General features: G+C 42.9%; 1 protein-coding gene across 1 annotated transcript in view; it reads left to right on the top strand.

Annotated features, from left to right (window-relative positions):
- TAF1 (TAF1 RNA polymerase II, TATA box binding protein (TBP)-associated factor, 250kDa) overlaps positions 1 to 27,101 on the top strand; it is a 28,439-nt gene that overhangs the window by 152 nt on the left and 1,186 nt on the right. The window contains exons 2-37 of the mRNA XM_009997184.1: positions 50 to 167; positions 680 to 796; positions 1,783 to 1,902; positions 2,337 to 2,578; positions 4,041 to 4,259; positions 4,691 to 4,933; positions 5,118 to 5,298; positions 6,922 to 7,113; positions 8,205 to 8,332; positions 8,445 to 8,552; positions 9,753 to 9,926; positions 10,030 to 10,203; positions 10,289 to 10,393; positions 10,732 to 10,932; positions 11,424 to 11,565; positions 12,448 to 12,578; positions 13,095 to 13,175; positions 13,576 to 13,725; positions 13,885 to 14,004; positions 14,181 to 14,356; positions 14,807 to 14,997; positions 15,622 to 15,823; positions 16,111 to 16,276; positions 16,437 to 16,648; positions 16,895 to 17,003; positions 17,208 to 17,306; positions 17,411 to 17,588; positions 18,726 to 18,793; positions 19,168 to 19,290; positions 20,440 to 20,532; positions 20,609 to 20,693; positions 21,213 to 21,280; positions 21,362 to 21,478; positions 23,143 to 23,268; positions 25,065 to 25,215; positions 25,986 to 26,163. Coding sequence (XP_009995486.1) covers positions 50 to 167; positions 680 to 796; positions 1,783 to 1,902; positions 2,337 to 2,578; positions 4,041 to 4,259; positions 4,691 to 4,933; positions 5,118 to 5,298; positions 6,922 to 7,113; positions 8,205 to 8,332; positions 8,445 to 8,552; positions 9,753 to 9,926; positions 10,030 to 10,203; positions 10,289 to 10,393; positions 10,732 to 10,932; positions 11,424 to 11,565; positions 12,448 to 12,578; positions 13,095 to 13,175; positions 13,576 to 13,725; positions 13,885 to 14,004; positions 14,181 to 14,356; positions 14,807 to 14,997; positions 15,622 to 15,823; positions 16,111 to 16,276; positions 16,437 to 16,648; positions 16,895 to 17,003; positions 17,208 to 17,306; positions 17,411 to 17,588; positions 18,726 to 18,793; positions 19,168 to 19,290; positions 20,440 to 20,532; positions 20,609 to 20,693; positions 21,213 to 21,280; positions 21,362 to 21,478; positions 23,143 to 23,268; positions 25,065 to 25,215; positions 25,986 to 26,163 — 5,288 coding nt within the window. The remainder of the gene's footprint in view (positions 1 to 49; positions 168 to 679; positions 797 to 1,782; positions 1,903 to 2,336; positions 2,579 to 4,040; positions 4,260 to 4,690; positions 4,934 to 5,117; positions 5,299 to 6,921; positions 7,114 to 8,204; positions 8,333 to 8,444; positions 8,553 to 9,752; positions 9,927 to 10,029; positions 10,204 to 10,288; positions 10,394 to 10,731; positions 10,933 to 11,423; positions 11,566 to 12,447; positions 12,579 to 13,094; positions 13,176 to 13,575; positions 13,726 to 13,884; positions 14,005 to 14,180; positions 14,357 to 14,806; positions 14,998 to 15,621; positions 15,824 to 16,110; positions 16,277 to 16,436; positions 16,649 to 16,894; positions 17,004 to 17,207; positions 17,307 to 17,410; positions 17,589 to 18,725; positions 18,794 to 19,167; positions 19,291 to 20,439; positions 20,533 to 20,608; positions 20,694 to 21,212; positions 21,281 to 21,361; positions 21,479 to 23,142; positions 23,269 to 25,064; positions 25,216 to 25,985; positions 26,164 to 27,101) is intronic.

Here is a 27,101-nt window from a genome sequence, read left to right on the forward strand (position 1 = left end):
GGGGAACCGGCCCGGCCTCTGAGCTGGGACGTGGCTCTGGTCCCTCCAGGAATCCAAGAAGCACCTGGCCGGCCTGGGTGTGCTGGGGCTGGGCAACCTGATCACTGAGATCACAGCCAGCGAGGAGGAGGGCCCGGAGGCCGATGGAGCCCACCTGGACGAGGAAGGTGAGGCAGGGGGGCTGCAGGGCCTCCTGCTGGAAGAAGTGTCATCATGTCACCTGGTCAGGCGTCCTCTGGCCACCTGCTTCTTTTCAGAGTGAATCTCATTATCCCCTGGTCACTTTTGCACTTGTTCTTTTCCATTTTTATGAGTTGTTGTTTGTTTTTTTTTAGTTGTCTCTTCTTTCTTGTGATTAAGTTTATTCACTGTTTTTTCCTGTGTTAAACAAGCCTATTTAGTGCACAGTTCTTATGTCTTTTTCTTTATTATTATTATTTTTTTTAATTTGAGCTTGTTGAATAGCTTCACTGAGTCTGAAAGGGTGAAAGGTGTTCCTTTATGCTAAAATTAGTTATTTACCAATCCTCAGGGGAAATTCAGAGCCTTTGGAGCTTTTGGCTGGAATGAGGGGAAATACACTTTTAGAGAAGGGACCACAGGAAAAGATTCATGTGTACGTGGTGAAGTATAGTAAAATATATCAAGTTTTGGGTGACTGGGTTTGTTTTCTGCTTAGGCTGGGTTAAGAGCACAGAAGATGCTGTTGATTACTCAGATATCAATGAAGTGGCAGAAGATGAGAGCCGTAGGTACAAGCAGGCAATGGGCAGCCTGCAGCCAGCTCGACGACCAGGTGAGTGGGGTTAGTGTTGCAGCTTGAGCTGCAGAAGGTGTTTTGGGGCAGTGGGTCTTGCCAACCTCCCGTACGGGTGATATTGAGCCATTTCACTCCTTGCTTCAAGGACCTGGTGTGAGCTTTTGTGAAACTGCTCCCTGGGTGAAGCTACTGCTGGATATCTGCATTTTGTAAAGGAGTTAGTTCCTCATTAGAGTTAAACTCTACTCAGAAGAGCATCTTTTGCTCTGCCATCCCCTGCAGAGAATACCCAACATCTGCTAATATTTCTTTAACCCATGTTCTTGGAGGGGGTTACACAAGAGGCTGGGTGCTACTCAGGGGTACCCAAAGATAAAGTCCTGATCTCTTACAGAGTCACTTTGATCTTAATACCTCTTGCCTTTTTTACCCTGAAATCCTTTTTCTGAAGTTACTTTTTCCACATTGGTCCTTTTGTCAGGCCCAGGGATCTCTCTCTGGCCTAGAACAGATTTTCAAGAACATGCAGCTTCTCCTTTCCAGTAGCTGCAAGTGCTAAATCTTGGCATATTCCTTAAAGCTGCCTTACACTCAGCCTTTCTGTTGGCATATTGTGGTTAGTGGGATGGAAAGAGGATTGGAGCTTCTTAACAACATTTTTCTTACTTCTTTAGCAGGTTTATTTGCTCTGCAAAGTGTGAATAAGGGAAGGTGATAGCAGAATGAATAGATATATATATGTGTGTATATATACACACCTCAGTGCTTCAGTCATCTTTCTGTCAGTTTGCCTTTTTCTCTCCTTCCTGCTTTTCCTTAAATTTCAGTCTTCTAAATAAGTTTGTGCAGGAAGCTGAACTTGTAGGAGTTTTGCATCTAGTCAGAAAATGAGAGGTCTCCTTACTGATGAGAAGACATAGTCTTCTCTAGTTGGGGCAGCTATGAAACACTGTAAATGGGAAGGGTTCCTGGTTCTTCTTTGTTGTCTGCTTCATATGCAGTCTTTTCTCCTGACTCCTTAGATGAAGATGAGGATGATTATGATGCTGACTGTGAAGATATTGATTCCAAGTTGATGCCACCACCACCACCCCCTCCAGTACCTGGAAAGAAAGAAGATGAGAAGGATGCAACTGCCACTGGTGAGTGAGGACTTTCTTCTCTCTGCACTATGAATGTCTGAAGGAAGCACACGCTACCTCTAGCAGTTGGCTCTGCAACAAGCACCACGTGTCTTCAAAATTCAGTCTGCAGACTGCACCTTGAGGTAGGTCTTTGTCCTTGTATGCAAAGGATTGTCTGAAAAGTAGGGTGAAATCTTTTATTTCCAGTGGTTGTTAAAATACTGATGTTGACAATGAAACTGCTTTTTTATCTCATCCTCTCAGTTGTGGCTGGGAAAATCACCTGGAACGCTTAGGATAAAATGAAAGGTTAAACCAGAATGGTACTCATAGCACCTGCAGAGGCTTAATGTTTGCATAACTTGGTATAAACAGTAGATGTGGCGTTATGGGGTTGTACTGGGGGACAGGGAGGAAACCTGGTTGTTTATAAGGTGCTTGTTCTATTGTAGTATCTGAAGATGGAGACGGTATCATTTTGCCCTCCATCATTGCTCCTTCCTCTGCTGCCTCCGACAAGGTGGATTTCACCAGCAGCTCTGATTCTGAGTCAGAGGTGGGACCTCAAGAAGCCAGGCAGGCAGAATCCAAGGAAGGCAAACTCACACTTCCTCTTGCAGGAATCATGCAGCGAGATGCTACCAAACAGTTGCCAAGTGTTACAGAGCTCTTCCCGGAATTTCGACCAGGCAAGGTATTGTACTGGATATCTGGAAGTGACAGAAACTGTGACATGTAAGCCATCTAAACATGGTTTGTGTGTTATGAAGGGTGTGTAGTAAGTGATCCCATAGATGTTCTTGCTCATCTGTGCTTTCTTTAGTTCCTATGTGCTGTTCTTTCTAGACAGCTTAACTTGGAATGCTTTTCCTGCCATTTGTAGGAGCCTCTTAAAAAGCATTGCATAAATCAGGGTGTGAAATAATCTTTTGCTGTTCTAAGACCATAACAGGCCTCTTGATTTGTGAAAGTTGTTTTTCTGACTTAGCAGAGAATACTTTTGCCAGATTAAAAAAAACATAATGCTGATCTCTTGGCTTTCTGGCTTTTCTGGCAAATACTTGCTTCTCCTTCTGTGCTGTCCTGAACTTGGTGTGCTCTTCTTGAAACACTTTGTAACCTGTATCCTTTACTTAATCCTCCCTCAAAACTGCTCTCAGATGGGTCAGAAATTAGCTCAATAGCAAACTGGTTGAAAGAATGATTGGGTTTTTTTAGAGAGAAAGCTAATTAATTACAATACCTTCCTAAATGCTCCCAAATAGCAGCTTTAGTCAGTATTTCAGTAATTATTTTGGAAGTTTTAAAGCTGTGGAGAGGGAATGTAGGAGGAGAAGGAGCCTATAGTTACCAAACAGGTGATTGTGAACCAGGACAACTTGGTGTTATGTGTGCCTCTATCACAGGCTGTGTGTAAGAAGCTGAGCAATTTGCATCATCAAATGTAATGTTTTAATGATTTAGCTTTTTGGTTCTAACTTATGTTTCCTTAGTTTGTTAATTTGGGAATAATACCTTTAATCTTTACCAGAGTGCTCTGAGAAACAATTATTGGTGCTTAAAAACCAGCAATCATAATTGTAGAAGCAACAAGAGAGAGTCTGTCATTGGTGCAGGTTTTGGAGGGGTGCAGTGTGCATAGAGAACTGTGTTATGGTGGAACTAAAAATGAGTGCATTGTTTCTGGACAGTGGTATTTATTTTTATCTGGTTGCTGAAGATATCTCTGCTTTATGTAACTATCTTCTAGCTTTATCTCTTTTGCTGGTCATTTTATCAACTCTTCTTCAATCTCAGTGTGTCCAAGGGTTGTGGATTGTTCAGAATGAAAACACTTAATTCCAGGTTGTGCTGTACCCCACGCCCAATATGTACAGGCAATCTTTGTTCTCTCTGTTGTGTTTCTTTCTATTTTAAATGAAGAATAAATCATTTTGAAAAGGAAGGATCCATCAAACAGGTGGATCAGAACCTTTTTTCCAAGTATAACCAAGAGCTTGCGTAAGGGCTGGAATTGTAGTACAGATACCAAGTTCCTGAATTTCAGAGTCCTGAATTTCAGTACTGCTTTTTAGGTGGGGGAAGGACAGAGAAACGTCCCAAAGTGTTTTTTTTTCTCTGACCCTCTTGTGTTTGTTTTTTTAACCCTACTCTAGGTGCTGCGTTTCCTGCGTCTCTTTGGCCCTGGAAAGAACGTGCCGTCGGTTTGGCGCAGTGCCCGGAGGAAACGCAAGAAGAAGCATCGGGAGTTGGCACAAGAAGTGCACGTGCAGGAGGGTGAAGTTGTAGTTGAGAGTGGAATGGAAGGAAAATCTCCTTGGGAATATGAGTTTGCTGCTCCTCCCCCTCCTGAGCAGTGCCTTTCAGATGATGAGGTGGGATATCTGAGGCTTAGAGAGGGTCTCCAGCTAGGACTGGGGTAGTAGTGGATTGGACAGCAACTTGTAGAGTGAAGAGCTTTTCCTCCAAAATAAAACTGGAGGATAGGGTTGGCTTGTATTTCAGCTGTGCAGAAGCTCTTCTCCAGATGCTAGTCAGTGACTTCAGGGGATTTCTTCTTGCTGAGAAGGCTGCATCCGTGGTACAGGATCAATAGGAGAGCTTATCTTCTTTGTATCAAGAAGAAATCTGTGTGTTCTTGGAAGTCTAATTGCAGAGCATGCTTAAGGCAGCTAGTAAGTATGGAAAAGTGCTTCTGAGAAATACTTTTCTCCTCCTCTAAGCTTGGAGACATGGAAGGAAGGATCCTCTGTTGACGATTAAATAAACCATCAGTGTAACAATTCCCTCCTCTGCTGTGCTTCAGATTACCATGATGGCACCTGTGGAATCGAAATTTTCCCAGTCAACTGGTGACATAGACAAAGTGACAGATACGAAGCCCAAGGTGGCCGAGTGGCGCTATGGCCCAGCACAGCTCTGGTATGACATGCTGGGGATCCCTGAAGATGGCAGTGGATTTGATTATGGTTTCAAGTTGAAAGAGAAGACAGAGCAGGAGGTTAAAGGACACACAGATGAGGGGGTGAGAGGGGAACTGCGGGGGAAGGTGTGGAGATATGTGCAGCACTGAGAATTACTGCACAATGAGATCTTGGGGTTGGGCCAGAGGATGGTTGCGCACCATGCAAAATGAGATTTTTAATTTTCCTCTTTTAGTTTGGAAGTGTAAAGTCAGTGCAGGCCTTCAAGCAGCTGTTCTTTCCTTCCAGGATGCTGGGTTGATGGATGAGAAGGATGATCTGCTAGCTGATGAGCACTTCCTTATGGTGACACAGCTCCAATGGGAAGATGATGTTATCTGGAATGGAGATGATGTCAAGCATAAAGGGACTAAGACACAACGGGCAAGTTTGGCAGGCTGGCTGCCATCCAGCATGACTAGAAATGCTACTGCATACAATGCCCAACAAGGTACTCAACAGTCTGCTAGGAATTGTACCTGCTGTAGTTGAGCTGAATCATGGCATGTTTTTGTCTCAAATAGAGAACATCATTCTTCCTGTCAGGGATTGTTTTTTGGCAAAAATCACAGCTCTGCTTGGAATTTTAAGACTCATAGTTTCTTTCCAAAAACAGAGTAGGTCCCTTCTGTTAAAGAAAAGATCCACTCTGATGTTCTTTCCATGTGGAACATGACATGCTTGATCCAGACACATGGGTATCAAGCAGTGCAGCACTTTGGATGTCTGCCAATGGAATTTTCATTGTGTTATATATATTTTTTTTTTAATTGGAAGAATTGTGTACAAGCCTTTTGAAGTTTCTCCTGAGCTAATGATGCTATTCTGTTTTTGCTAGGTAGGAAGTAATAATTCTTACAAGCCCCAGACTTTTCTCGTAGAAACAGATGCGGTTTAGATTTAAATCACTTGTGTAGAATGAATGTTTATCATCTGTTTGATACATCTTACCCTGCTTCTACCAGGAAAGACTACTGGTAATGTCAGATCTTTGTTGGACACTAGTGCCTGTCTTTTACTGTTAAGCTATGAGTACAAGATATGGACAAGCTGGGCAGATGAATTGGAAGTAGTTTTTTTCAAGTAGTTTCATTTCAGAAGTTGTGCCTGAGCTATCCAGGCCTGGGCTCACTGTGTTTGAGTCCCATCAAAACCTACGGTAACATGTTAAACATGGTTGGTCTGTTCACATGCATTAGATGTTATGCCTTCCAGAAGCATTAACTGAAGAGACAGAAGTGTCATGTGAGCAGAGGTGAGTTAGTCTGTTCTGGGAGAAGCTCCCTCCACAGAATGATTCATTTGTGGGCTGCTTGGCCATCCTTTTTACTATGATGGTTTGATTTAAGACCAGCTGGAGGCCAGACCAACTGTTCTGTCAATGGCAACTGTCTGCTTGAGGCCTCTTGCTCTTGTAGGGACCACACAGAATGTCTTATCTGTACTAATGACACTCTTGATGATGTGAGCAGTAGGTCCTTCCTGGTTCAGGCTGGAAATCACTCTCCATGCAACCCCCAAGTTCTGATTTAAGGCAATTCAGTGCTCCCTAACCCTCCCACTCAAGCTAACTAACCTTTTGTTTTCCTTTTCTCTAGGTTTGAACCGCAGTGGCTCTTTGCTTAATCCACCAATTCCACTGGCCCAGAAACCAAACGTAGCAGGAGTCCTGGGAATAGCTAAGGGCAAGGAAAAGCAGCCCATTGAACAGCAAGGTAATGAGGATGTTCATCTTTGACCTATTAATAGGTGTAAGTGACACATTGTATTCCAGGTAATAACAGAGTCCTTTTTTGGCAACAAAGTGTAGTTAAAAGTGATACTTGTTTGCTCTAAAACCTAACAGAGACCCTGTTTCATTCGTGGAGATTCTCTGTGCAATGGGGCAAAATCTCTGGGCGTTGGTAAAGCTGAGACATGGGGCTTTGCTTCCTCTTTGCTTCCAACACGAGTTTTCTTTGTATTTTAGAGGTCCTGCCTTGGAAAGCCATGAAAAATAGGGAAGGTTGAGGGAATAAAATGTGGAGATGAATTCTGAAGTGGTTTTCTGCCAAGGTAGCGTAAAACTCTTCAGGATTCTACCCTGTGACTGTTGCAGTTTCCCTGGATGAAGACAAGCCCTGGTACTCTATTTTCCCAATTGATAATGAAGAGTTGGTATATGGCCGTTGGGAAGACAATATCATCTGGGATGATCAGGCAATGGAAACCTACTTGGATCCCCCTGTCTTAACACTTGATCCAAATGATGAAAACATAATTCTAGGTATGTATGTGGCATATAGAAATTGGACTCCAATGGGAAAAGACAAGTGGAAACAGAAGTAAGCGTTTATAGTCACACTGTGATGGAAATAAATGGACTGGGGCAATACTTGTGGGCTTTCTTGTTCTGGCTTTTCAAGGTAATCTGCAAGTCATCAAAGGCCTAAGTAGAAGGGAACACTAATAGCTCCAGTGGTGTGGTTTACACTTTCAGCTCCCAAGTTAAAAGCAGGAACAGGATGGTAAAAAAATAATACCCTGAAACTTAAATCTAACATAATTAATCTGACGCTTGGTGTGTTTTAGAAGTGACTGTCTTAATTGCACTTGCATGTATGTTGGTTTGAAGAGGGAGGGTGGAGAAATAAGCCACAAACTAGCCCGTGCCATTCTCACCATGGTTTGTATTCAAAGCCTGAAGAAGCTGATTCCTTAAGTCCCTGAAGGCTGTGGTAATGGCACATGGGAGCTATGGCTTTGCATAGTACTTGTCAACATTTTTGTTGCTGCTGCAAACTTGCTGTGTATTCCTGGAGTTGGATTGGATTGTACTTCCTGATTTTAAATTTCATACTACTTTTCAGGAATTTTTCAGGAATCCGTTTTGGGTTCAGGTCCATATTACCTTTGGATTCACACCCACTTCTGTGCTATGTATATGTAGGGAAGGAAAAGATTATTAATGTAGTAGGAAAACAGTATTGACACTTCTGTCCTCTTGACTCTCTACTCTTTAGGATAGATTTGGCAGAACAGTTGCTATTCTTTTAATAATTATATTTAATTGATTAGACTGTTAGTACATTTTATGTTGAGCAGTGGATACTCTAAGCAATCCTCACAATCACCCGTCTCCTGCTCAAATCTATTCACTGCTGAAGAAGGTAATGTAGATATTTAAGCATGGAGCTTTTCTTTGTTTATTGAGCTTGTTTCATATTAACCTGTGTGGAGGAAAAAGAGGAAGAGTGGAGAAGGAAGACATTCACCCCAGAAACTGAACAAAATGTCCAGACCAAGTTGCAGCTCAGCAGGAGGTTGTGGTGCTGAAAAGGGACAAGTGACTTACAGTGTGATTGCTTGTGTTTTTAGAAATTCCTGATGAAAAGGAAGAAATGACTTTGAACTCTCCATCCAAGGAGAACAAGAAAGAATCTTCTCTAAAGAAAAGTCGAATCCTGTTGGGAAAAACAGGTGTCATCAAAGAAGAGCCACAGCAGGTCAGCAGAAGCTTTAGCACCTTGCAGGGTGGGAATGATGGGGCAGGAGTGATTTTACTTTACTGTTTGGGTTTTTTTGACATCTCTCTCTCTGTGTTTAAAATTGAACTAGAACATGTCTCAGCCAGAGGTGAAGGATCCCTGGAACCTCTCCAATGATGAGTTTTACTACCCCAAACAGCAGGGACTTCGAGGAACCTTTGGAGGAAACATCATTCAGGTAATCACAGTAGTGTTGGCTGTGGAGTGAGAGTATCTTTGTAGGAGGTTTCTAGCTGAGAATATGATTTAGGATTTGTAGAAAACTAAATTTAGACTACAGTAGATGAGTGAAGTATTCATGAGAGAGGTTTTTAATATTTTACATTAGGAGTTTGAACTAACTATTCTTGATTACCCCATCAAACTGAGGTTTAGGTCTTGCTAGATCTTGCTGTTTCTGTCTTTGCCATGCTTTTGTTTGGTGTCTCTTTCTCTGGTACTCTTCCTGAAGCAGTATTGAGAGCAGGGAAGGTGGTACAAGTAGTCAAGAGGTGAGGCTGTTCTTATATCATTGTGCTATTCAGTGACCTCTTCTAAAACCTTACCTGATTCCAGCCTCTGCTGTAATGGGAAAATGTATGTAATTCCAAATGCACTTCTCTCCCACTGATAGGTATAATGGTTTTACATGCTCCTGGTTAATTAAAAAAATCCTCTCATTGGATACCATTTGAAATAGTAAAACCAATCATCTCTGTACAGAAATAAAAGATCTACATACTTATATCATGTGCTATTCAGTGACCCTCTTCTAAACCTTACCTGAATTCAGCCTCTGCTGTAATGGGAAAAATGTATGTAATTCCAAATGCACTTCTCTCCCACTGATAGGTATAATGGTTTTACATGCTCCTGGTTAATTAAAAAAATCCTCTCATTGGATACCATTTGAAATAGTAAAACCAATCATCTCTGTACAGAAATAAAAGATCTACATATGGACCTAAGCACTTTCTGTCAAGAGGCAACACACGATAAGTGAATTTCAGTATTGCTGCTAGCAGACCTGGTTACTAGGTTCTCTTACATAAGGGTTAGCAGGACAGGGTGAGGATCTTGGTTTCATAGAATCATAGAATCCTAGGGGTTGGAAGGGACCTCGAAAGGTCATCTAGTCCAACCCCCCCTGCCAGAGCAGGGTCACCTAGAGTACATCACATAGGAACACATCCAGGTGGGTTTTGAATGTCTCCAGTGAAGGAGACTCCACAGCCTCCCTGGGCAGCCTGTCCCAGGGCTCTGTCACTCTTACAGTAAAAACTTTTTTTTCGGATATTCACCTTGAACCTCCTATGCTCCAATTTGCACCCATTACCCCTTGTCCTATCACTGGTCATCACTGGTTTGTCATTCTTAACACATTTTCTTCCTCTTTTAGCACTCTATCCCAGCAGTGGAACTTCGCCAGCCCTTCTTTCCCACCCATATGGGTCCTATGAAGCTCCGACAATTCCATCGGCCTCCCCTGAAGAAATACTCCTTTGGTGCCCTGTCTCAACCAGGCCCTCATGCTGTGCAACCTCTGCTGAAGCACATAAAAAAGAAAGCCAAGGTCCAGTTCTTTTCCTCTGTATCTGATACCTGCTGTGGCTCCACTTGCACAGCAGGTCTGTTGCAGGTGCTGTTTTCCTAACACTGTCTTTTGACCGGCACAGATGAGGGAGCAGGAGCGTCAGGCGTCTGGTGGGGGTGAAATGTTCTTCATGCGCACACCACAGGACCTGACTGGGAAGGATGGAGATCTCATCCTTGCTGAATACAGTGAGGAAAACGCCCCTTTAATGATGCAGGTTGGCATGGCAACAAAGATTAAAAATTACTACAAAAGGGTAAGTGTGCAGGTTTTGCTGTTGGACAGTGATTCTCTTCTACCTTCTCCCAGAGTGCTAACTGTGCTTCCATTGCACGTTGCAGAAACCTGGCAAAGATCCGGGAGCTCCAGACTGTAAATATGGAGAGACTGTTTACTGTCACACTTCTCCCTTCCTGGGTTCTCTGCATCCAGGCCAGCTACTGCAGGTGAGAAAAGCAAGCATGAGAAGACAGAAAAGTTGAATGTGGAGCAACAGGCAGAATGTTTTGATTCGCAAATAATGCTTGATTTAAAACGAAAGAAAAAGGAACAGGTTCAGTTTGATTTCCAGCTTAAGTGTTCTTATTTTTCTGCTCCATCTTTGGTTATTCTCTGCATGGGCAAGTTCTGACTGCACATCTACAGATAAGGTGGTGGAAATGATGCTGTGCCATTGGAATGGCTAGGTTGTCTGATTTTTTTAAGGTTGTTTTTTTAGATTGAGATACAGCAAATTTGACCAACATGTCTGACTTTGAAACTTGTGTTCTGTTTCTCTTATTAGGCATTTGAAAACAACCTTTTCCGGGCCCCTATCTATTTACATAAGATGCCTGAAACAGATTTCTTGATTATCCGGACACGACAAGGCTATTATGTTCGGGAACTAGTGGATATTTTTGTAGTGGGGCAGGAGTGCCCACTTTATGAAGTACCAGGTCCCAACTCTAAACGAGCCAACACCCATATCAGAGATTTCCTGCAGGTATGTGATGAGAGGCAGTTTGGGGATCTTGGGGATCTTTGGAGTAGATTTTCCAGGCAAAAGAGTTGCAGGTCTGGTTAGGGAGTGCCTAATGACCCCAGATATGCTGTATAAAAGGACAGTTATGTGGGGTTTGCTAAGAAGCAATGAAGGGATCTTACTGTAGTTCTGTTATGTAACACAGAATTAGAGTTGCTTGAGAGGTCTTTGTTGATTTCCTAGATCTTGGGGCAGTTAAGGTTTGGGACTGTCAGTACTCACTCAAATATCCCCACATTTAGATTCTGGAGAAAATATTTGGTAAATTACAGTCAGTTTAATACTAAATTAGAACTCAAGAGCTATTTGCAGAGCAGGAAAATCACTGTTATTCCCAGAGGTCAATGGCTTTTAAGGAAGAATGAAGCAGTCACTAGAAACAGCACTGTTGATACTTTGCAGCTTCTTTGTATTCTTTCTTTGGTCATCCCAGATTAGCCTTGTTTTTGTAGGTGTTTATTTATCGCCTCTTCTGGAAGAGCCGTGACCGTCCCCGGAGAATCCGCATGGAGGACATCAAGAAGGCCTTTCCCTCCCACTCGGAGAGTAGCATCCGGAAGAGGCTGAAGCTGTGTGCTGATTTCAAACGCACAGGTAATGAAGGGTTTTACCTGGAGGGCAGACATCCTTTTGCTGCCCTTGGAGTTCCAGGCAGAACACAAGGGGGCAGCATCTCCCGATAAACTTGAGAAACATCTACTTGAGAGAGTCCAACAGAGGCTACAAGGATGATGAAGGGACTGGAACACCTGCCTTACGAGGAAAGGCTGAGAGACCTGGGGCTTTTCAGTCCAGAGAGGAGAAGACTGAGAGAGACCTAATTAATGTCTATAAATACATGAGGGCTGGGCATTAAGAAAGCAGGGACAAGCTCTTTTCACTTGTGCTCTGTGACAGGATATGGGGCAATGGACTCAAACTCAAGCACAGGAAGTTCTACCTCAACATGAGGAAGAACTTCTTTACTGTGAGGGTTACAGAGCACTGGAACAGGCTGTCCAGAAAGGTTGTAGAGTCTCCTTCTCTGGAGACTTTCAAGACATGTCTGGATGCCTTTCTGAGTGACCTGCCCTAGTTTTTTTGGTCCTGCTCTGGCAGGGGGGTTGGACTCAATGATCTTTGGAGGTCCCTTCCAACACCTAATATTCTGTGAAACCGTTTTTGAAGACATCTCTTTGAAGAATTGAAATGCAATCTGTTAGGTTTTTGGTTTGGTTTTTTTGTTCCAAATTTCATAAATGTGTTGCTGCTCCTTTTGCCAGCAACCATTTTTGAAGACATCTCTTTGAAGAACTGAAATGCAATCTGTTAGGTTTTTGGTTTGTTTGGGTTTTTTTTTCCAAACTTCATAAATGTGTTGCTGCTCCTTTTGCCAGCATTGCAACACGGTACCAAATCTTGAAATACAGTTAGGATTATGATGGCATCCAACATTTGTGGGGAAACTATTCAGTGTTTGATCTGTGCATTTTTCAGGGATGGACTCAAATTGGTGGGTGTTAAAGCCAGATTTCAGATTGCCAACAGAGGAGGAGATCAGAGCAATGGTATCCCCAGAACAGTGTTGTGCTTATTACAGCATGATTGCAGCTGAGCAGCGACTGAAGGTGAGTGTTCCTTGTAGGCTGGAAGCCAAGTTACTGCCAAGTAGTTCTGTGAGCACCTTCTGCCTACATTTGCTATAAAGCAGGCAAATCAGGCCCCTGACTGCTGGGCAACTTGCTGAGTTTTCTGTTGCACAAAAGGGGGGGTAAGTCCTTAGAGAGGGACATACTCTTACCCCCTATTATTTAGATACTTAGTAGCTATGCTCTAAGGTAGCAAAGGGAAGATACAAGAAAGGGCTTGGGTTTATACATGGAGCTCTACAGCAGGAAGTAACCAGTATGTGGCTATGAGAGAGGCTGGTAATTTTTTTAAAAGTTGAGTGCAGTGTTTGATATGGAGTCTGTCAGAACACTTGGGCAGACTAACATCTGTGATGCTGTGGGTCACAGGGAGTCTTGCAAACAACTGTCTGCATTATAAGTCTCCGCAGGAGATTCATAATATGCTTGTAGTTCTGTCTCCAGTCACCATTTTAAGACTTCAGGTTCTCATTTTTTCCTAATATTCCTCCACAGGATGCAGGTTATGGGGAGAAATCTTTCTTTGCACCAGAAGAGGAGAATGAGGAGGATTTCCAAATGAAGATTGATGATGAGGTACTGTCATAATGATGCATGAGTGCACATGCTGATAAAGAAATCTGCATGGCAGAAGAGAAGTGAGGCCTTTACGTACAAAGGTCATATTTAAAGTAGGATTAATTGGATAAAATGTTTTTGTGACCTTCCTGGGCACTCTGCTGTCAAGGTTTATATCTGTGTCTGGGGATCCTTCTTGGCAAGTCCTTTCAGGACTAGGTTTTTTGCCTTAAATGCCTTTTATGTGTTATTTAGCACTTTGGTTCTTTATAGAGGTTTTATCAGGGCAGCTGAAGGATTAAGAAGTGGACTTCACTGTCATGATTCTCCATACAACTGGAAGAGTCCAAAATAAAGAAGCTTTGAATTCTCCTCGATGGTAGCAGGACTGTGAGTGTGTTTATCTTCCTGCTGGCAGGTGCGCACAGCTCCGTGGAACACCACACGAGCCTTCATTGCTGCTATGAAGGGCAAGTGCCTCCTCGAAGTGACAGGTGTAGCAGATCCTACTGGTTGTGGTGAAGGTTTTTCTTACGTGAAGATTCCCAACAAACCTACTCAGCAGAAGGTATTGTTCTCAAGGTTGGGTCGGACAAGGGGCAGTGAAATATCTCATGTGGGAGAAATGGAGTAAATATGGGGCGTCAGGAAGAGAAAATACCAGAGGAGGAGCCTAGGAAAGGCTATCAGGTGATGACATTAACAGGCTGTATCTCCCTCTGAACAGGATGACAAAGAGCCTCAGCCAGTGAAAAAGACAGTGACAGGGACAGATGCAGATCTGCGCCGACTGTCTCTCAAAAATGCCAAACAGCTTCTAAGGAAGTTTGGAGTACCTGAAGAGGAGGTGAGCATGAACCTGCAGCAGGTCACAGGGTTCTCTTTAATGCATTTAGCAGCTGATGGAAGAAAGGACCTATAATTTTTTCCTCTGACCATGTGTGTAAAGGAGTTGAAATCCAGAGTCAGCTACTTCCGTTGTGATCCTCTAAGGCCACTGCCAGTCTGCCTTCCTCCTTCCAGATAAAGAAGCTGTCCCGCTGGGAGGTGATCGATGTGGTGAGGACAATGTCTACAGAGCAGGCTCGTTCAGGGGAAGGTCCTATGAGCAAATTTGCACGTGGATCCCGGTTTTCTGTAGCAGAACATCAAGAAAGATACAAAGAAGAGTGTCAGCGCATTTTTGATTTACAGAATAAGTAAGTTCTTATCTGATTTTTACAGCTTTGAACCCCACCCTGTCCCTGCCTTAACAGTCCAGAACAGTGTGTGCTTGGGGCTCAGTGATACGTGGTGGTAGAGATATTAATTCAACTGGTTGGGCCCACAAAATACAGCACTGAGAGGGTTTTGACTGTGAATAGAAACCTAGGGGTTACCCTTAGTGTCCTGCTGTAACAGACCTTTTGGGAAGGTAGAATGAGTCGCTTAATCTGCCACCTAAAATGGCACAAGAATGTTCCACAGATCACTAGTTCACCACTCGTATTTCCTTTCTCTCTCACCCCACCTCTCTCCTATCCCTCCCTCCCCTCTCCCATCCTTCCCCTGCTCTGCCCCCATCTCTTATACCCCCCTTTCTTCATACCCTGCTCTCTTCCCCCCTTCTCCCCTCCTTTCCCTTCCTTCCTCTCTCCCTCCTTTTTCAGGGTTCTGGAATCCACTGAGATCCTGTCAACAGACACAGATAGCAGCTCCGCTGAAGACAGTGACTTTGAAGAGATGGGAAAGAATATTGAGAATATGTTACAGAACAAGAAAACTAGTTCTCAGCTCTCTCGGGAAAGAGAAGAGCAGGAACGAAAGGAATTGCAAAGGATGCTTCTGGGGGAAGACAGTGGCAATGACAAAGACAGGGGCAAAAAGGACAAGAGAGAGAAAAAGGGGCTGTGTAAGTAACTGCAGTCACTAAAATGTGCCTGGGAAAGGATGCAGGGTTCTGTGTCAGGCTGCGAAGAATGATGATCTGGCTTCTCAGAGAAGAGTGGATTCCTTGTAGGGAGAATCCAACCCTCCTGCATGGGCAGGGACACCTCCCACTAGACCAGGTTGCTCAGAGCCCCATCCAACCTGCCCCTGAACACTTCTGGGGAGGGGGCATCCACAGCTTCCCTGGGCAGCCTGTGCCAGAGTCTCACCACCCTCACAGTCAGTCTGCAGGATGATGTTGCAGTTGCCTCACAGGTTCCACTTAAGCTACTGTAGGTCCTTAATGATGAGCTCTTCCTTCTGGCTTTATAATCCATGTGGATAATTCAGTAGCTCACCTGTGTTTGAGATTGCTCTATGTCATGATAAGAGAACATGAACAGCAAGGGGAAGACTTCTATTGCTTGGGTTGTCCTGAATTTGTGCCTGGGAAGTTTCTAAGCCACAACTCTCAGCTGTATTTACACGATGCTGTTCCTACGGCGTGAAAGACGTGAAAAGTAACTAAAACGCTCTCTTGTAGCATCGACTTCAGGAGCCTCAGCAAACTCTCACAAAGATGATGACACTGCCTCTGTAACCAGCCTCAATTCCTCTGCCACTGGCCGCCGCCTCAAGATCTATCGCACCTTCAGGGATGAGGATGGGAAGGAATATGTGAGGTGTGAGACTGTGCGGAAACCTGCCGTCATCGATGCCTACTGCCGCATACGGACCACCAAGGATGAAGAGTTCATGTAAGACCTAAAGGATTTTTCCTTCTCTGTCCTTTTTAACTTTGCCCGTTGAGTGTTTCATTCTCCTGGCAGTATGAAAAAACAGAGAGCAGAGTGTAGAAGCCTGACAGTGTAATTGTTGGGAGAGATTTCATGGCCGTTCGTTTGGAGAGCGCTATGAGTTTTGTATAGTGATTGACCTGGCAGGAGAGGTCATCAACTAAATCATCAACTCAGATGAAAAACTTGTGTGTTTTGTTCTGTTTTGGGCTTTTGTTTTGTTTTCTTCCCCCTCACCCCCTTCCCAGACGGAAGTTTGCTCTGTTTGATGAGCAGCACCGTGAGGAGATGCGGAAGGAGCGACGCAGGATCCAGGAGCAATTACGGCGGTTAAAACGGAACCAAGAGAAAGAGAAACTCAAGGGCCCTCCAGAAAAGAAGCCCAAGAAAATGAAAGAGCGTCCAGACTTGAAAGTATGCATATCCATACACAAAGCAAACAGGTTTTGGGTACTGGAGAATTTTCCTGTTCTAGGCATGTACTAAAGGTCTGACTAGGGGTTTTTATTCATACTTTGCCTCTAAACTAGGAGCCTATGTATGAATTCTGGTCTCTTTTCTTGCATTTTTGCAGCTAAAATGTGGAGCATGTGGTGCAATTGGCCACATGAGGACAAATAAGTTCTGCCCTCTTTACTACCAAACAAATGCCCCACCTTCTAATCCTGTTGCAATGACAGAGGAGCAAGAGGAAGAGCTGGAAAAAACAGTCATTCACAATGATAATGAAGAGCTCATCAAAGTAGAAGGAACTAAAATTGTCTTGGGAAAGCAACTGATTGAGAGGTAAGGGAAGAAGCAGAAATACTGATGGCTAGTCAGAAAAAACAATGTAGAGCTTAGTGCAGAATGCTTACATGTACATTAATTACAGGAATAAATCAACAGGGCTTTATATAGACTATGACCACAGTATTTTGGTTGTGTATTTGGTATTAGGGTGGATGGGAGCAGAGCCCATACTGGGGGATGAATGGTCTTGACTCACAAGAGGGCTGGAGAAAGTAATACACTGTTTTTGGTTTTACCCAGTGCGGATGAAGTTCGCAGGAAATCCCTGGTCCTGAAGTTCCCTAAACAGCAACTTCCTCCAAAGAAGAAGCGACGAGTCGGGACAACCGTTCACTGTGACTACCTGAACGTGAGTGGAGGTGTTTCCGAGGCGATGGCAACGTCTCTGTGTGGTTGTACCAGCTGGACAGTTTCTCTACTGCTCCTCTGGCTCCTCCACATGCAACACAGATACCTCCCCAGTGAATTAATGAAGCGAATTGGCTTGGATTTCTGTGGGTAAATATTTAGCATCTTGAAAGAGCCTTAATTTTCCTGCCTCTGATTTCTTTAGCGTCCTCATAAATCCATCCACCGCCGGCGAACGGATCCCATGGTCACCCTGTCATCCATCTTGGAGGGCATCATCAATGACATAAGGGATCTTCCAAATGTAAGTTGAAGCTGTGAGACCAAAAACCTGTGCAGTATGGTGAAAACTGAGATAAGCTGTGCTAGTAGTCTGTTCATAAACATCCCTTTATTTTTCTTTCTCAGACATACCCCTTCCATACACCTGTCAATCCAAAAGTTGTCAAAGATTATTACAAGATCATCACTCGACCCATGGATTTACAGACCCTGCGTGAGAACGTCAGGAAGAGGCAGTACCCATCCCGGGAAGAGTTCAGGGAACATCTGGAGCTCATTGTTAAGAACAGTGCAACATACAATGGTAAGCTGTTAACAGTGCAGGGAAACTGTTTCTTTTCACGTCGCACATTATACACCTACCCCCTCCCTGGAAGTGTTGAAGGGCAGGTTGGATGGGGCTCTGAGCAACCTGGTCTGGTGGGAGGTGTCCCTGCCCATGCAGGGGGGTTGGAACTAAATGATATTTGAGGTCCCTTCCAACCCAGACCATTCCTTGATTCTATGATACATGTATGAGATGTGGCTTTTTTACTTGAAGAAATAACAAAAGCAACAGAAAAGCAGAACAAATTAATTGTCAGATGGCAACAATAAACACACGTTTTTTTCCAGAAAGACTATATTAATAAGCTAATTAATAAATAAGAAAGAAGTGGACCCTAGCATTTAACAATAACTAAATGATGATTGTGATGTAGATTCTGCAGTAGAGCATCCATTTGCTGAGGAAAAATGCTGATTCATTCAGCAACTATAGGTCAGCTTTGTTCTGACTGCTGACGGAAAGATCTTTGTCCAGAAAATATTCATTCAACAGATAAAAACCTTCCCAGCTGTATTGAGTCTCTTTGGGCTGTGCAGCATTCAGGGTGACACTGGCAGCACTTGTTTTGTGCCTTTACTGCTGCCTTTGTTATTTTAACAGCTAAGTCCCTGCTTATCTTAACAAGTAATTTTTTTCAGAGTTCTATTGCAAATACCTATTTTCATGTCTGACAAATTGTAAAATGACTTAAGGCTGTGGTTGCCTTAATACTGCTGAAATATCCATCCTGCCTTCCTGAGCAGTTCTGCTTCACTGACTGGATTTAGTGAAGGAAACAGGAATTTCATGACTTATACTCTGAAATTTAGGCAAAGGTGGAGGGCTTAGAGGCCAGGCTTCCACAGGTATAGCTGGTTTCCCACAGGGTTTCCAAACCTTAACAGAATGTATACCAGAAGTGTGAATATTTGCTACAAATAACCTTTTCTCATATAAAATCCATGCTAAACTTTAGTGATTGTGTGTATGGAGAATATACTTGAGGATATACTCCCAGCTGTGCTAGAAATATGAGCAGTGATGTTTTAGAAGTAAAGATTAATTCACAGTGTGACATAATTGGCCTTTTTAATCAGGCTGGAGGATCTCACTGTACTTGCTGTGTTTTTGCAGGACCAAAGCACTCACTGACACAGATATCTCAGTCCATGCTGGACCTGTGTGATGAAAAGCTAAAAGAGGCAAGTCTTGGAGACGTGATCAGAGTGGAGAGGGGAGGGATGGTCAGGGGTGGCTGAGAACTTCAAGGACCAAGGATGTGAGCAGGCAAAGCACAGGCCTTTCAGGAGAGTAGAAGAGTAGGGAAACTCCTCCCCTAGCCCCTGGGTGTATTTGAATTTTTACAATTTTAAACAGTTTGCAGTGGAGTCTTTAACAAAAGAGCATCTGGGTTTTTTTGATACTCTAGTTACTTTATCTTGTTTATGGGCTTATATGTAGGCTATTTATTCCCCTTATTTACAAGTGTCTTCATAAAAAGGTGAATGGGAGCCATTTTGGGAAAGAATATCCTGGTACTAACAGTCATTACTGATGTGCCTTACTTTTATTGCAGAAGGAAGATAAACTGGCTCGATTAGAAAAAGCAATTAATCCCCTCCTGGATGATGATGATCAAGTGGCCTTTTCCTTCATTTTGGATAACATTGTCACTCAAAAGATGATGGCAGTTCCAGATGTATGTAGCTCAAGTAGAGCATATGTGTGAGATATGCAGAATGTGCTGATAGTCCTATGGCTGTGTGTTTACAGTGGGGTTGTTGGTGCAGTGCAAAAAAGAGTGCTGTGTCAGGGAGCTGGCCTGTGACTTTCTGACTTGCACAGACAAACCTATACTCACCTCCTTCACTGAAGCAAAGGTCCAGGAATGAAGGCTGTTTTTTTCCCCTGCTTTTCTCACTCCTGGGTAGTGCTTGTGTCAACCTCTTCTTAGTATCAAGTCACTGATTTTCATTAAGCACCATCATTGTGAAATATGCTCTTCTCCTGCAGCTTATAGCACTTGCTATGATAGATCTCAAAACACTTGTCAAAGGTACAGTTTTCAGGTGTAAACAAAACACAAGCTGGTTTCTATTATATCAGGTTTACCCAGTGTTGTACTAGTTTGTTAGTATTTAAAAAAAAACCAAAACAACAAAACCCCCCCAAAGCCCAAACTTTAAACTTACCAAATAAAACTGCACAGGTAAGTAGCACTCATCTGTAATGCATGTTGGATCTGAATGGAGTAAGGAACTAGAGTCTGTGGTGATTACGCTGAATGAGAGAGGGTTTAAAGACTGTCCCCTTAAAATCTTTGTTGCTTCCATTCTCTGTTGTCACCAAGTTCTGATTTCTGATGTTCAGGAACACATTTGAGACTTCTTCTATACTGTCACATGATGAACTTTAAGATTGGTGTATATAGCCCCTGCTGTGAGATCAGGGAATATATCAGAATATAAACCCGTGAGATCAGGTTTATATTCTAGGTTTATATTCTTTGTTTATTGTAGAAGCAATGAGAAGTATTCTTGCTAGATGCTGCAGTTACATTGTGGAGGGAACTGATATTGAATAGAAGTCCTTTATATTATTATTTTGTATTACTTGTTCCTACTGTCAAGCATTAGACAGGTACAGTTAAAAATCCAACTGGTAGATCTTTTTTCTGTGTCCCTCCTGAAGCTAAATGGCTGGATTCAAGATGCCATGTCATAAATACTCCCCGTACATTTTGAGTGTGAATCAGGTCTGGAGACTTGCTTTATGAAATCTGTAGCTTGAACTGTAGAAAAAATTCTCCATGAGTGCTTTCTAAACTTGGGTGTTTTCTTTCCTTCAGTCTTGGCCTTTTCATCATCCAGTTAACAAGAAGTTTGTTCCTGATTATTACAAGGTGATTGCTAATCCAATGGATCTGGAGACTATTCGCAAGGTGTGTAGCTTGACCTGAGCAGCCACTTTGAGAGGTGTTTAGACTAGATGACTTACTGAGTGACAATCTCTTCCAGAATATCTCCAAGCACAAATACCAGAGCAGAGAAACTTTCCTGGATGATGTTAACCTCATCCTTGCCAACAGCATTAAGTATAATGGTATGTGGTGAAAATAAGGTTTCAGCTGCCTTCTGTACTTCAGTGAATGCATCTGGGTGCTTGTTCTGCAGGGCTGTCAGAACCTGAAGCTGTGAATCCTGAGCTTGTTTGTTGCTTTCCTTCCCTGCTGAGAAAACAGATGCTTAAACAGTGATGTTTTCCCTGCCTTGTGGTGCTTTCTATATCACTCTGTGCAGAATGAGGCAGTTAGATTTGGGGAGGATTCTCTTCCTGTTCAGTACACATCTCTGCTTCAGTGATTTGTTTCTGAAGATTTTCTTGAAGTTGACAGGGTACAACCTTCCTATCTCCTAAGCCATATCTTTTGATAACTGGAACAAACTGGTTGCTCTTTGATAGCTGAATGTGAACCTTACTTTATATTTCTCCTTAGATCAGAAGGGGTTGGGATTTAGGGACCTTTTTTGTAAGAGCTGTGTAACCAAAGCCAGTCTTTGTCTTGGCAGCTAGAGCTGAGCAAATGTCACAAGGCATAAAGAGATTTGTTTCTTACTACAGGGCCAGACAGTCAGTACACAAAAACAGCCCAGGAGATTGTAAACATCTGCTACCAAACTTTAGCTGAGGTACGTGGACAACTCTACTGTAGTATTTTTGTATGTTTGAATTTTCTGTTGCACAACCTGAGCAAGCTTCTTTGTCCCCAGTATGATGAGCACCTGACTCAACTTGAGAGAGACATCTCTACCGCTAAGGAAGCAGCACTAGAGGAGGCAGATTTGGAGAGTCTTGATCCTATGACTCCTGGTCCCTACACTCCACAGGCAAGTGACAAGGCAAAGTTTTCACTTCCTTTCTATTAGTTTCAATCTCCTGGATGTTGGATCTAGAGATGCTGCAATATTTAATGTCATCCATCTCTCCCCACAGAAAAAACACAACCCAAAATGTAGCATCTTAGGAAGCTAGAAAGGACTTGTTAGCAATGATGATTGAATTCAGCAGGGTGGGAATACTGAAACTGAGTGTCATGGAAAAAGACTTTCCTGGCAGTGGGAAGTGTCAGGCTGCAAGGGGGCCTTTGGAGATTGGTTGTTGAAATTATCTGTTGACACATTTTAACTAAGATTTAGATGGAATCAAGGATGATCTCAATACCTCAGAGAATGAGGAACAAAAGTGTCATTCTTCTCTCACTCTGGTAGTTTCCTTCCCAAGAGCAGTATTACCTGTTCTAATTTTTTTCCATGTTGGTGATGAGGAGAGAGGGAAAGAAGCCTGAGCAATGAGCTGCTTATTAGTTGTCTGCTCCTTCTCTGTGCTTGCTCAGTGAGAGAGCTTCCTGAGCTTCTCCTTTGAATTTGTCATCTGAAGGTCACCCTTTCCCTCTGGTTCTCGGCTGGAGGTGCCCTCCTGCTTCCCACACTCCCAAACTTGTCACAGATGGCAGGTCTGGTGATGGTTGGTTGGCTTTAGTTCCCTTTTCCTTCAAAGGCAGTTATGATGACTAATATTTATCTCCCCATATGTGTCTTCAGGAGTTGGACTCCAGGATATAAAAAGCAAATACAGCAAGTAGAGAGCTGTCTGTGCTTTACATGTCTGTTTAAATTCTTAGGAAGCCTGCTTTGCCTAATTTAAATGGTATTGCTGCTGCTCTTAACACTTTCAAGATTGTCATGATATAAATGGTGTATTATAAGGGCATTTTATCAAAATTCTGATCTGTAGTTTCTCATTAACTCTTCAGAAATCAAAAGCCATGCAAACCACAGACTGGCTTTTAGAGTACTTTATCCAGCCTCCCCTTTTTTCTTGCTTTTGTCAGCTCTAGGGACTGTTGAGACAGTGATTTACACAATTGGTTGAAAGCTGAAGCTTTGCTGTTTCATATGTGACAGACTTTGGCCAGCTGGGCCAGCAGCATTTGTGGTTGCAACACCATTTTCAGTGTAGGAATAGAGATTAAAAGGGCCATGCTGGGTCAAACCAAAGGTTGATATAATCAAGCATTCTGCCTCTGGCAGGGACCAGAAAAGGGTGCTAACACACAGTGCTCCTTCTTGCAGTGGAGCCTCTCTGCTGCTGGGCTGTTCAGGCACCTTCCACTGGTGTTGCATCCGTACCATTCTATTTTCAAGCTGCAGAGAAGCCTGTTCGGTAGATACCTATAGAATCCTTTTGGAGTCCATTTCTGATTTTGGCCTCTGTAGGATTATTGCACTACATGGAAGCCCTGACTTCCATTTTAAAATCTGCTATTTGACAAACTTCAAACCTGAGGCTGTAAGCCATTGCGTTTTGCCCTGTTTGTTCTTTAAGAACAAAGAGTTTGTTTCAGCAAACAGTGTTTCATAATACAAACACCATGCCAAAAAGTACATTTTGCATTTAGCCTTGAAATCCTAGTCATGCCTCTTGAGATACTGCTCTGGTCTCAGTTCAGTGCCTGAGGATGTTGTGTCTCCTGTTCCCACAAACACTTAAGCCACCTGATTTCTATGGTTCCAACACGTCCATCAGTGTGTCACATGATGCTTCAGTCCATCAGGATGAGAGCAGTTTATCTGCTGTAGACACTCTCATCACTACCCCAGACAAGCAAGGAACTCAGGTCAGAATCCTCCATTTTTCCCGTGTGATTGGTCAGTTGGGTTGTGGAAGCAAATCACTGGAAGGAGGCAATTATTTTATAGGAAACAGGTGACAAAAATCAGCATGTTTCCCAAGCAGAGAATGAAATCCCTCACACCATTTCCTTAATTTTGACTGCTTTGAGGGAAAAGAAAAAATTAAAGAGCACTGGGAATTGAGGCATTGCAAAACAAATAATAGAGAAGCAAAAGCTGCTGGAGAGTTTGCCTAAGGCCAAATATTTGCTTCCTTCACTACTTCTGGGAGCACAAATCTGGTGACTCATGCTGCAAAGGGCTAATGTGCAATCCCTTGTTGATTCTGAATAGGGAAGTGGTGTAACATTGTTCTACAGACTTGGAAGATGATAATTAGATTATTATGGTTGTATCCAGTGACAATTAGAAGCTGTACAAATACTTAGGAAGAGTTTGTTGCCACAGCAGATGCCTTATAGTTGTAAAAGGAAAAAGGAGCAGACAGGTTAAAGGTATTAAATCATTGTAAATTAATTTGTTGCAGTAACCACAGAATTTTGTTTCTTAGTCTTTATTCTCTATTAAACAGCAACAGCAACAAAAAACTGTTGGGAGGAGAGGGAATAACAGAAGGAGATGCAGAAATATGACCATGAAAATAAATTACCAGGAGGAGGAAGAAGGTTGGGAGGGCCACGAGACTGAAGGTGGTACCAAAAAGACTAGTGAGAGCTATTCTGAGCCATCCAGACAGAGGTTGAATATTAATAATTCTGCCTGGTGTTGTGGCTGTCAGTAGCTTTGAAAATGCCTTCTGGATTTTGAAGTCTTCAGGCTTTCCATAGACTTCAAACTGATATTATTTGGGACAAAATCTGCCTGTCCTCTCTACCTTGGACTCATGGTGACTGGGGGAGGAATAGGACACAGAAGGGCAGGAGATTTTTTGGAAACTGCTGTCTGCTTTTAAAATCTTTTGTGAAAATAAGCACTTTTTAAGATATAGTGATATTTTCCAGAAATAGCTAGGGAAACAAAGAGCTCTGTGCTGTAAGGCTGGAGGTTTCCTTTTCAAGGACGGCCACATGAGGATAAAAGTGTGTGGAAACTGTGTGCTCTGTGATACTGGAATAAAGAGAGGAAGGATCCTTGCCCTGAGAGTGACACACACATTTTTCATCTTTCCCTGCCCTATACTCCCAGACCCATCACTGTGGTCCAAACCCTTTGGTTAGTGTCCAGCAGAACCTCCCTCAGTGCTCTCTGTGTTCCCCTTTCAGATGCGCCAGGGGCGAGGCAGGCTGGGTGAAGAAGACTCTGACCTGGATACTGAAGGGTTTGATGAGGATGATGATGGCAAACCCAAGACTCCAGCCCCAGTGAGTATATTTATGGAAATCTCAGCCATGGTCTGTGTGTTGACTTGCATGCTTGTAGTAGAAGTCTCCACAGTTTGAGTTGTCTGCTGTGTCTGCCACCCTGAAAGACAGCAGTGTCCATAGCAACAGCTGGACTATTAAATGTAGTTTTAAAATGTGAGCATTATGAAATGAGTGAATAACCCTCCCTGGAGGTGTTCAAGGGCAGGTTGGACGAGGCTTGTGCAGCCTGGTCTAGTGGGAGGTGTCCCTTCTTATGGCAGGGAGGCTGGAACCTGTTGATCTTTAAGGTCCCTTCCAACCTTCACCCTTCTGTGATTCAGAATGAACAGTGTGATAAATAGCAGGCATATGCTGGAAATGGCAGCAGTAGTTTAGATGTTGTTTGATCTTCACTGTTCTTATTCTGTATGACCTAGGAAGTTGAAGATGCAGATGGTGACCTCGCTGATGAAGAAGAAGGATCAGCCCAGCAGCCCCAGGCCAGTGTCCTTTATGAAGATCTGCTCATGTCAGATGGAGAAGATGATGATGATGGGAGTGATGAAGAAGGAGATAATCCTTTCTCATGTAGGTGTCCTTTTATATAGAAGGTTGAATAGGAACTGGTTGTTCACAAACCCAGCTAATCTTCTCATGCTTCCACCACAAAAACATTCAGTAGGGAGTGCAGAGCATAACTGGGATATGTAGGCCAAGTGGTCTAATCAAAAAAGAAGAGAGACCAAAGGGCAAGATGGGAAAACTGGATGAACATTAATGGAACTGCAAAGAAAGTTGAATAGAAGTGCTGGAAGTATAAACACAAAAGAAAGCAGTCAAAACAAGATCTTTTTAAATATATTTCATAAAGTGAAACTGCAAATGGTTCTGAAAAGCCTGGGGCTGTGATTTGGTGTCCAGAGCCAGCAATGGGCAGTTCAGTAAAAGCACATTTATTTGGACCTGAAACAATGTGATGAATGGTATCAAGAACTGGAAGAAATGTCTGGAGATGCTTCAGATTGTTTCCCTGTTCTACTAAAAAACTTGCCACGCAGGAAAGCTTATAGTGGTTTTTAGTGATGCCTTCTGAAAATTACTTGGGGGGAGGGAAATGGGAATTATTCAGAGCAGACAAGCAAATAAGACCTTTTTGAGTAATGAGATTACTTTTGAGCAACATCAGAATTGAGTGCTGAGTGGTATCACCTCCCAGAATACCTCTCTGCTACCTCTGGAGACCCTGATCTGGGTACATTCCTCACAGTCACTATTGCAGCCTTTACACACAGCCAATGGTTGTGGAACTGAGAGAACAAAAATGCTGATTTGTGACCAAATGCTGGTTTCTTGCACAGCCATCCAGCTGAGTGAGAGTGGCAGTGACTCTGACATGGAGCCCAGCACAGTGAGGCCTAAACAACCTCATGTTCTTCAAGAGAACACACGGATGGGCATGGACAATGAAGAAAGCATGATGTCCTATGAAGGAGATGGTGGGGAGACATCTCATGTAATGGAGGACAGCAATATCAGGTAATCAGAGCTGAGAATCTTGTGGACAATAATGCTTCAGAATAAAATCCCACCTCTTCAAGATTTCTGAAGTGTTTATCATAAAAAGCTGAAGAATATCTTCACTGTTTTATTTTAACTGAGTTTGCCACTGCTTTAGTGTGGCAACCATCATTACAATTGATTGAGAGAAATTTAGTTTTGCTGTTAGATTTTCACTAATAAAAATATTAGCTCAATGAAAGTTAATTCTTGAAAGTTAAAGGATCTCCTTTATATAGTTTTTGAAGGCAGGGCAGTTAAAGGTTTTATAGGTTGTCTTGGAAACTACAAGACACCTTTGAAGTTAAAAGCTCATTTAGCTGATTAACCTCATGGGTTTTGGTTTTCTGTTTTTTTTCTCTTAAGAATAAGCATTTCCTTCCTTGAAAGGAAACTGCACAGTTGAAGTCCAAAAGAAGAGGAATGTGCATATTCTGTATTTTGGAAGGAATTCCAGTATTTGGGAGGGACAAGTACAGCAATATCAGCTTTATTTTTTGGGGGGAGAATACAGACTGACCTGCTCTTTCTTCTCTGGCCGTTCTGTAGAGTATTAGCATTAAAGCCTCTGTTCTTTCTCTGTTTGTGGAAGTCAGTCCCTTAATGCAATTATTGATATTTACCTAATAAATGATCATACAGGTTGCTGTGCTGAGTGAGGCAAATAGTCAGTCAGGAGTCATCAGAAGAAAGAGCTGGAGGTGATGAGAATGGTCTGTCTGCCTTGCTGTCCCCAGTAAAGGTGACAGATGGAAGGTGTTGGAGTGATCTGCTCCGAGTGTTTCAGAGTGGGCTGAGGATGTGTGTCTGTGTGCCTGGCCGGCTCGTGGAGGTGTATTCCAGCGAGGGAAGAATGCAAGACAATCAATATGATTGACAGAGCAAACTCCAACTTTATTAGAAATTACAGGCACTTA

The sequence above is a fragment of the Chaetura pelagica genome, unplaced genomic scaffold (genome assembly GCF_000747805.2).
Source record: "Chaetura pelagica isolate M959 unplaced genomic scaffold, ChaPel_1.0 scaffold344, whole genome shotgun sequence".
NCBI lineage: Eukaryota > Metazoa > Chordata > Aves > Apodiformes > Apodidae > Chaetura > Chaetura pelagica.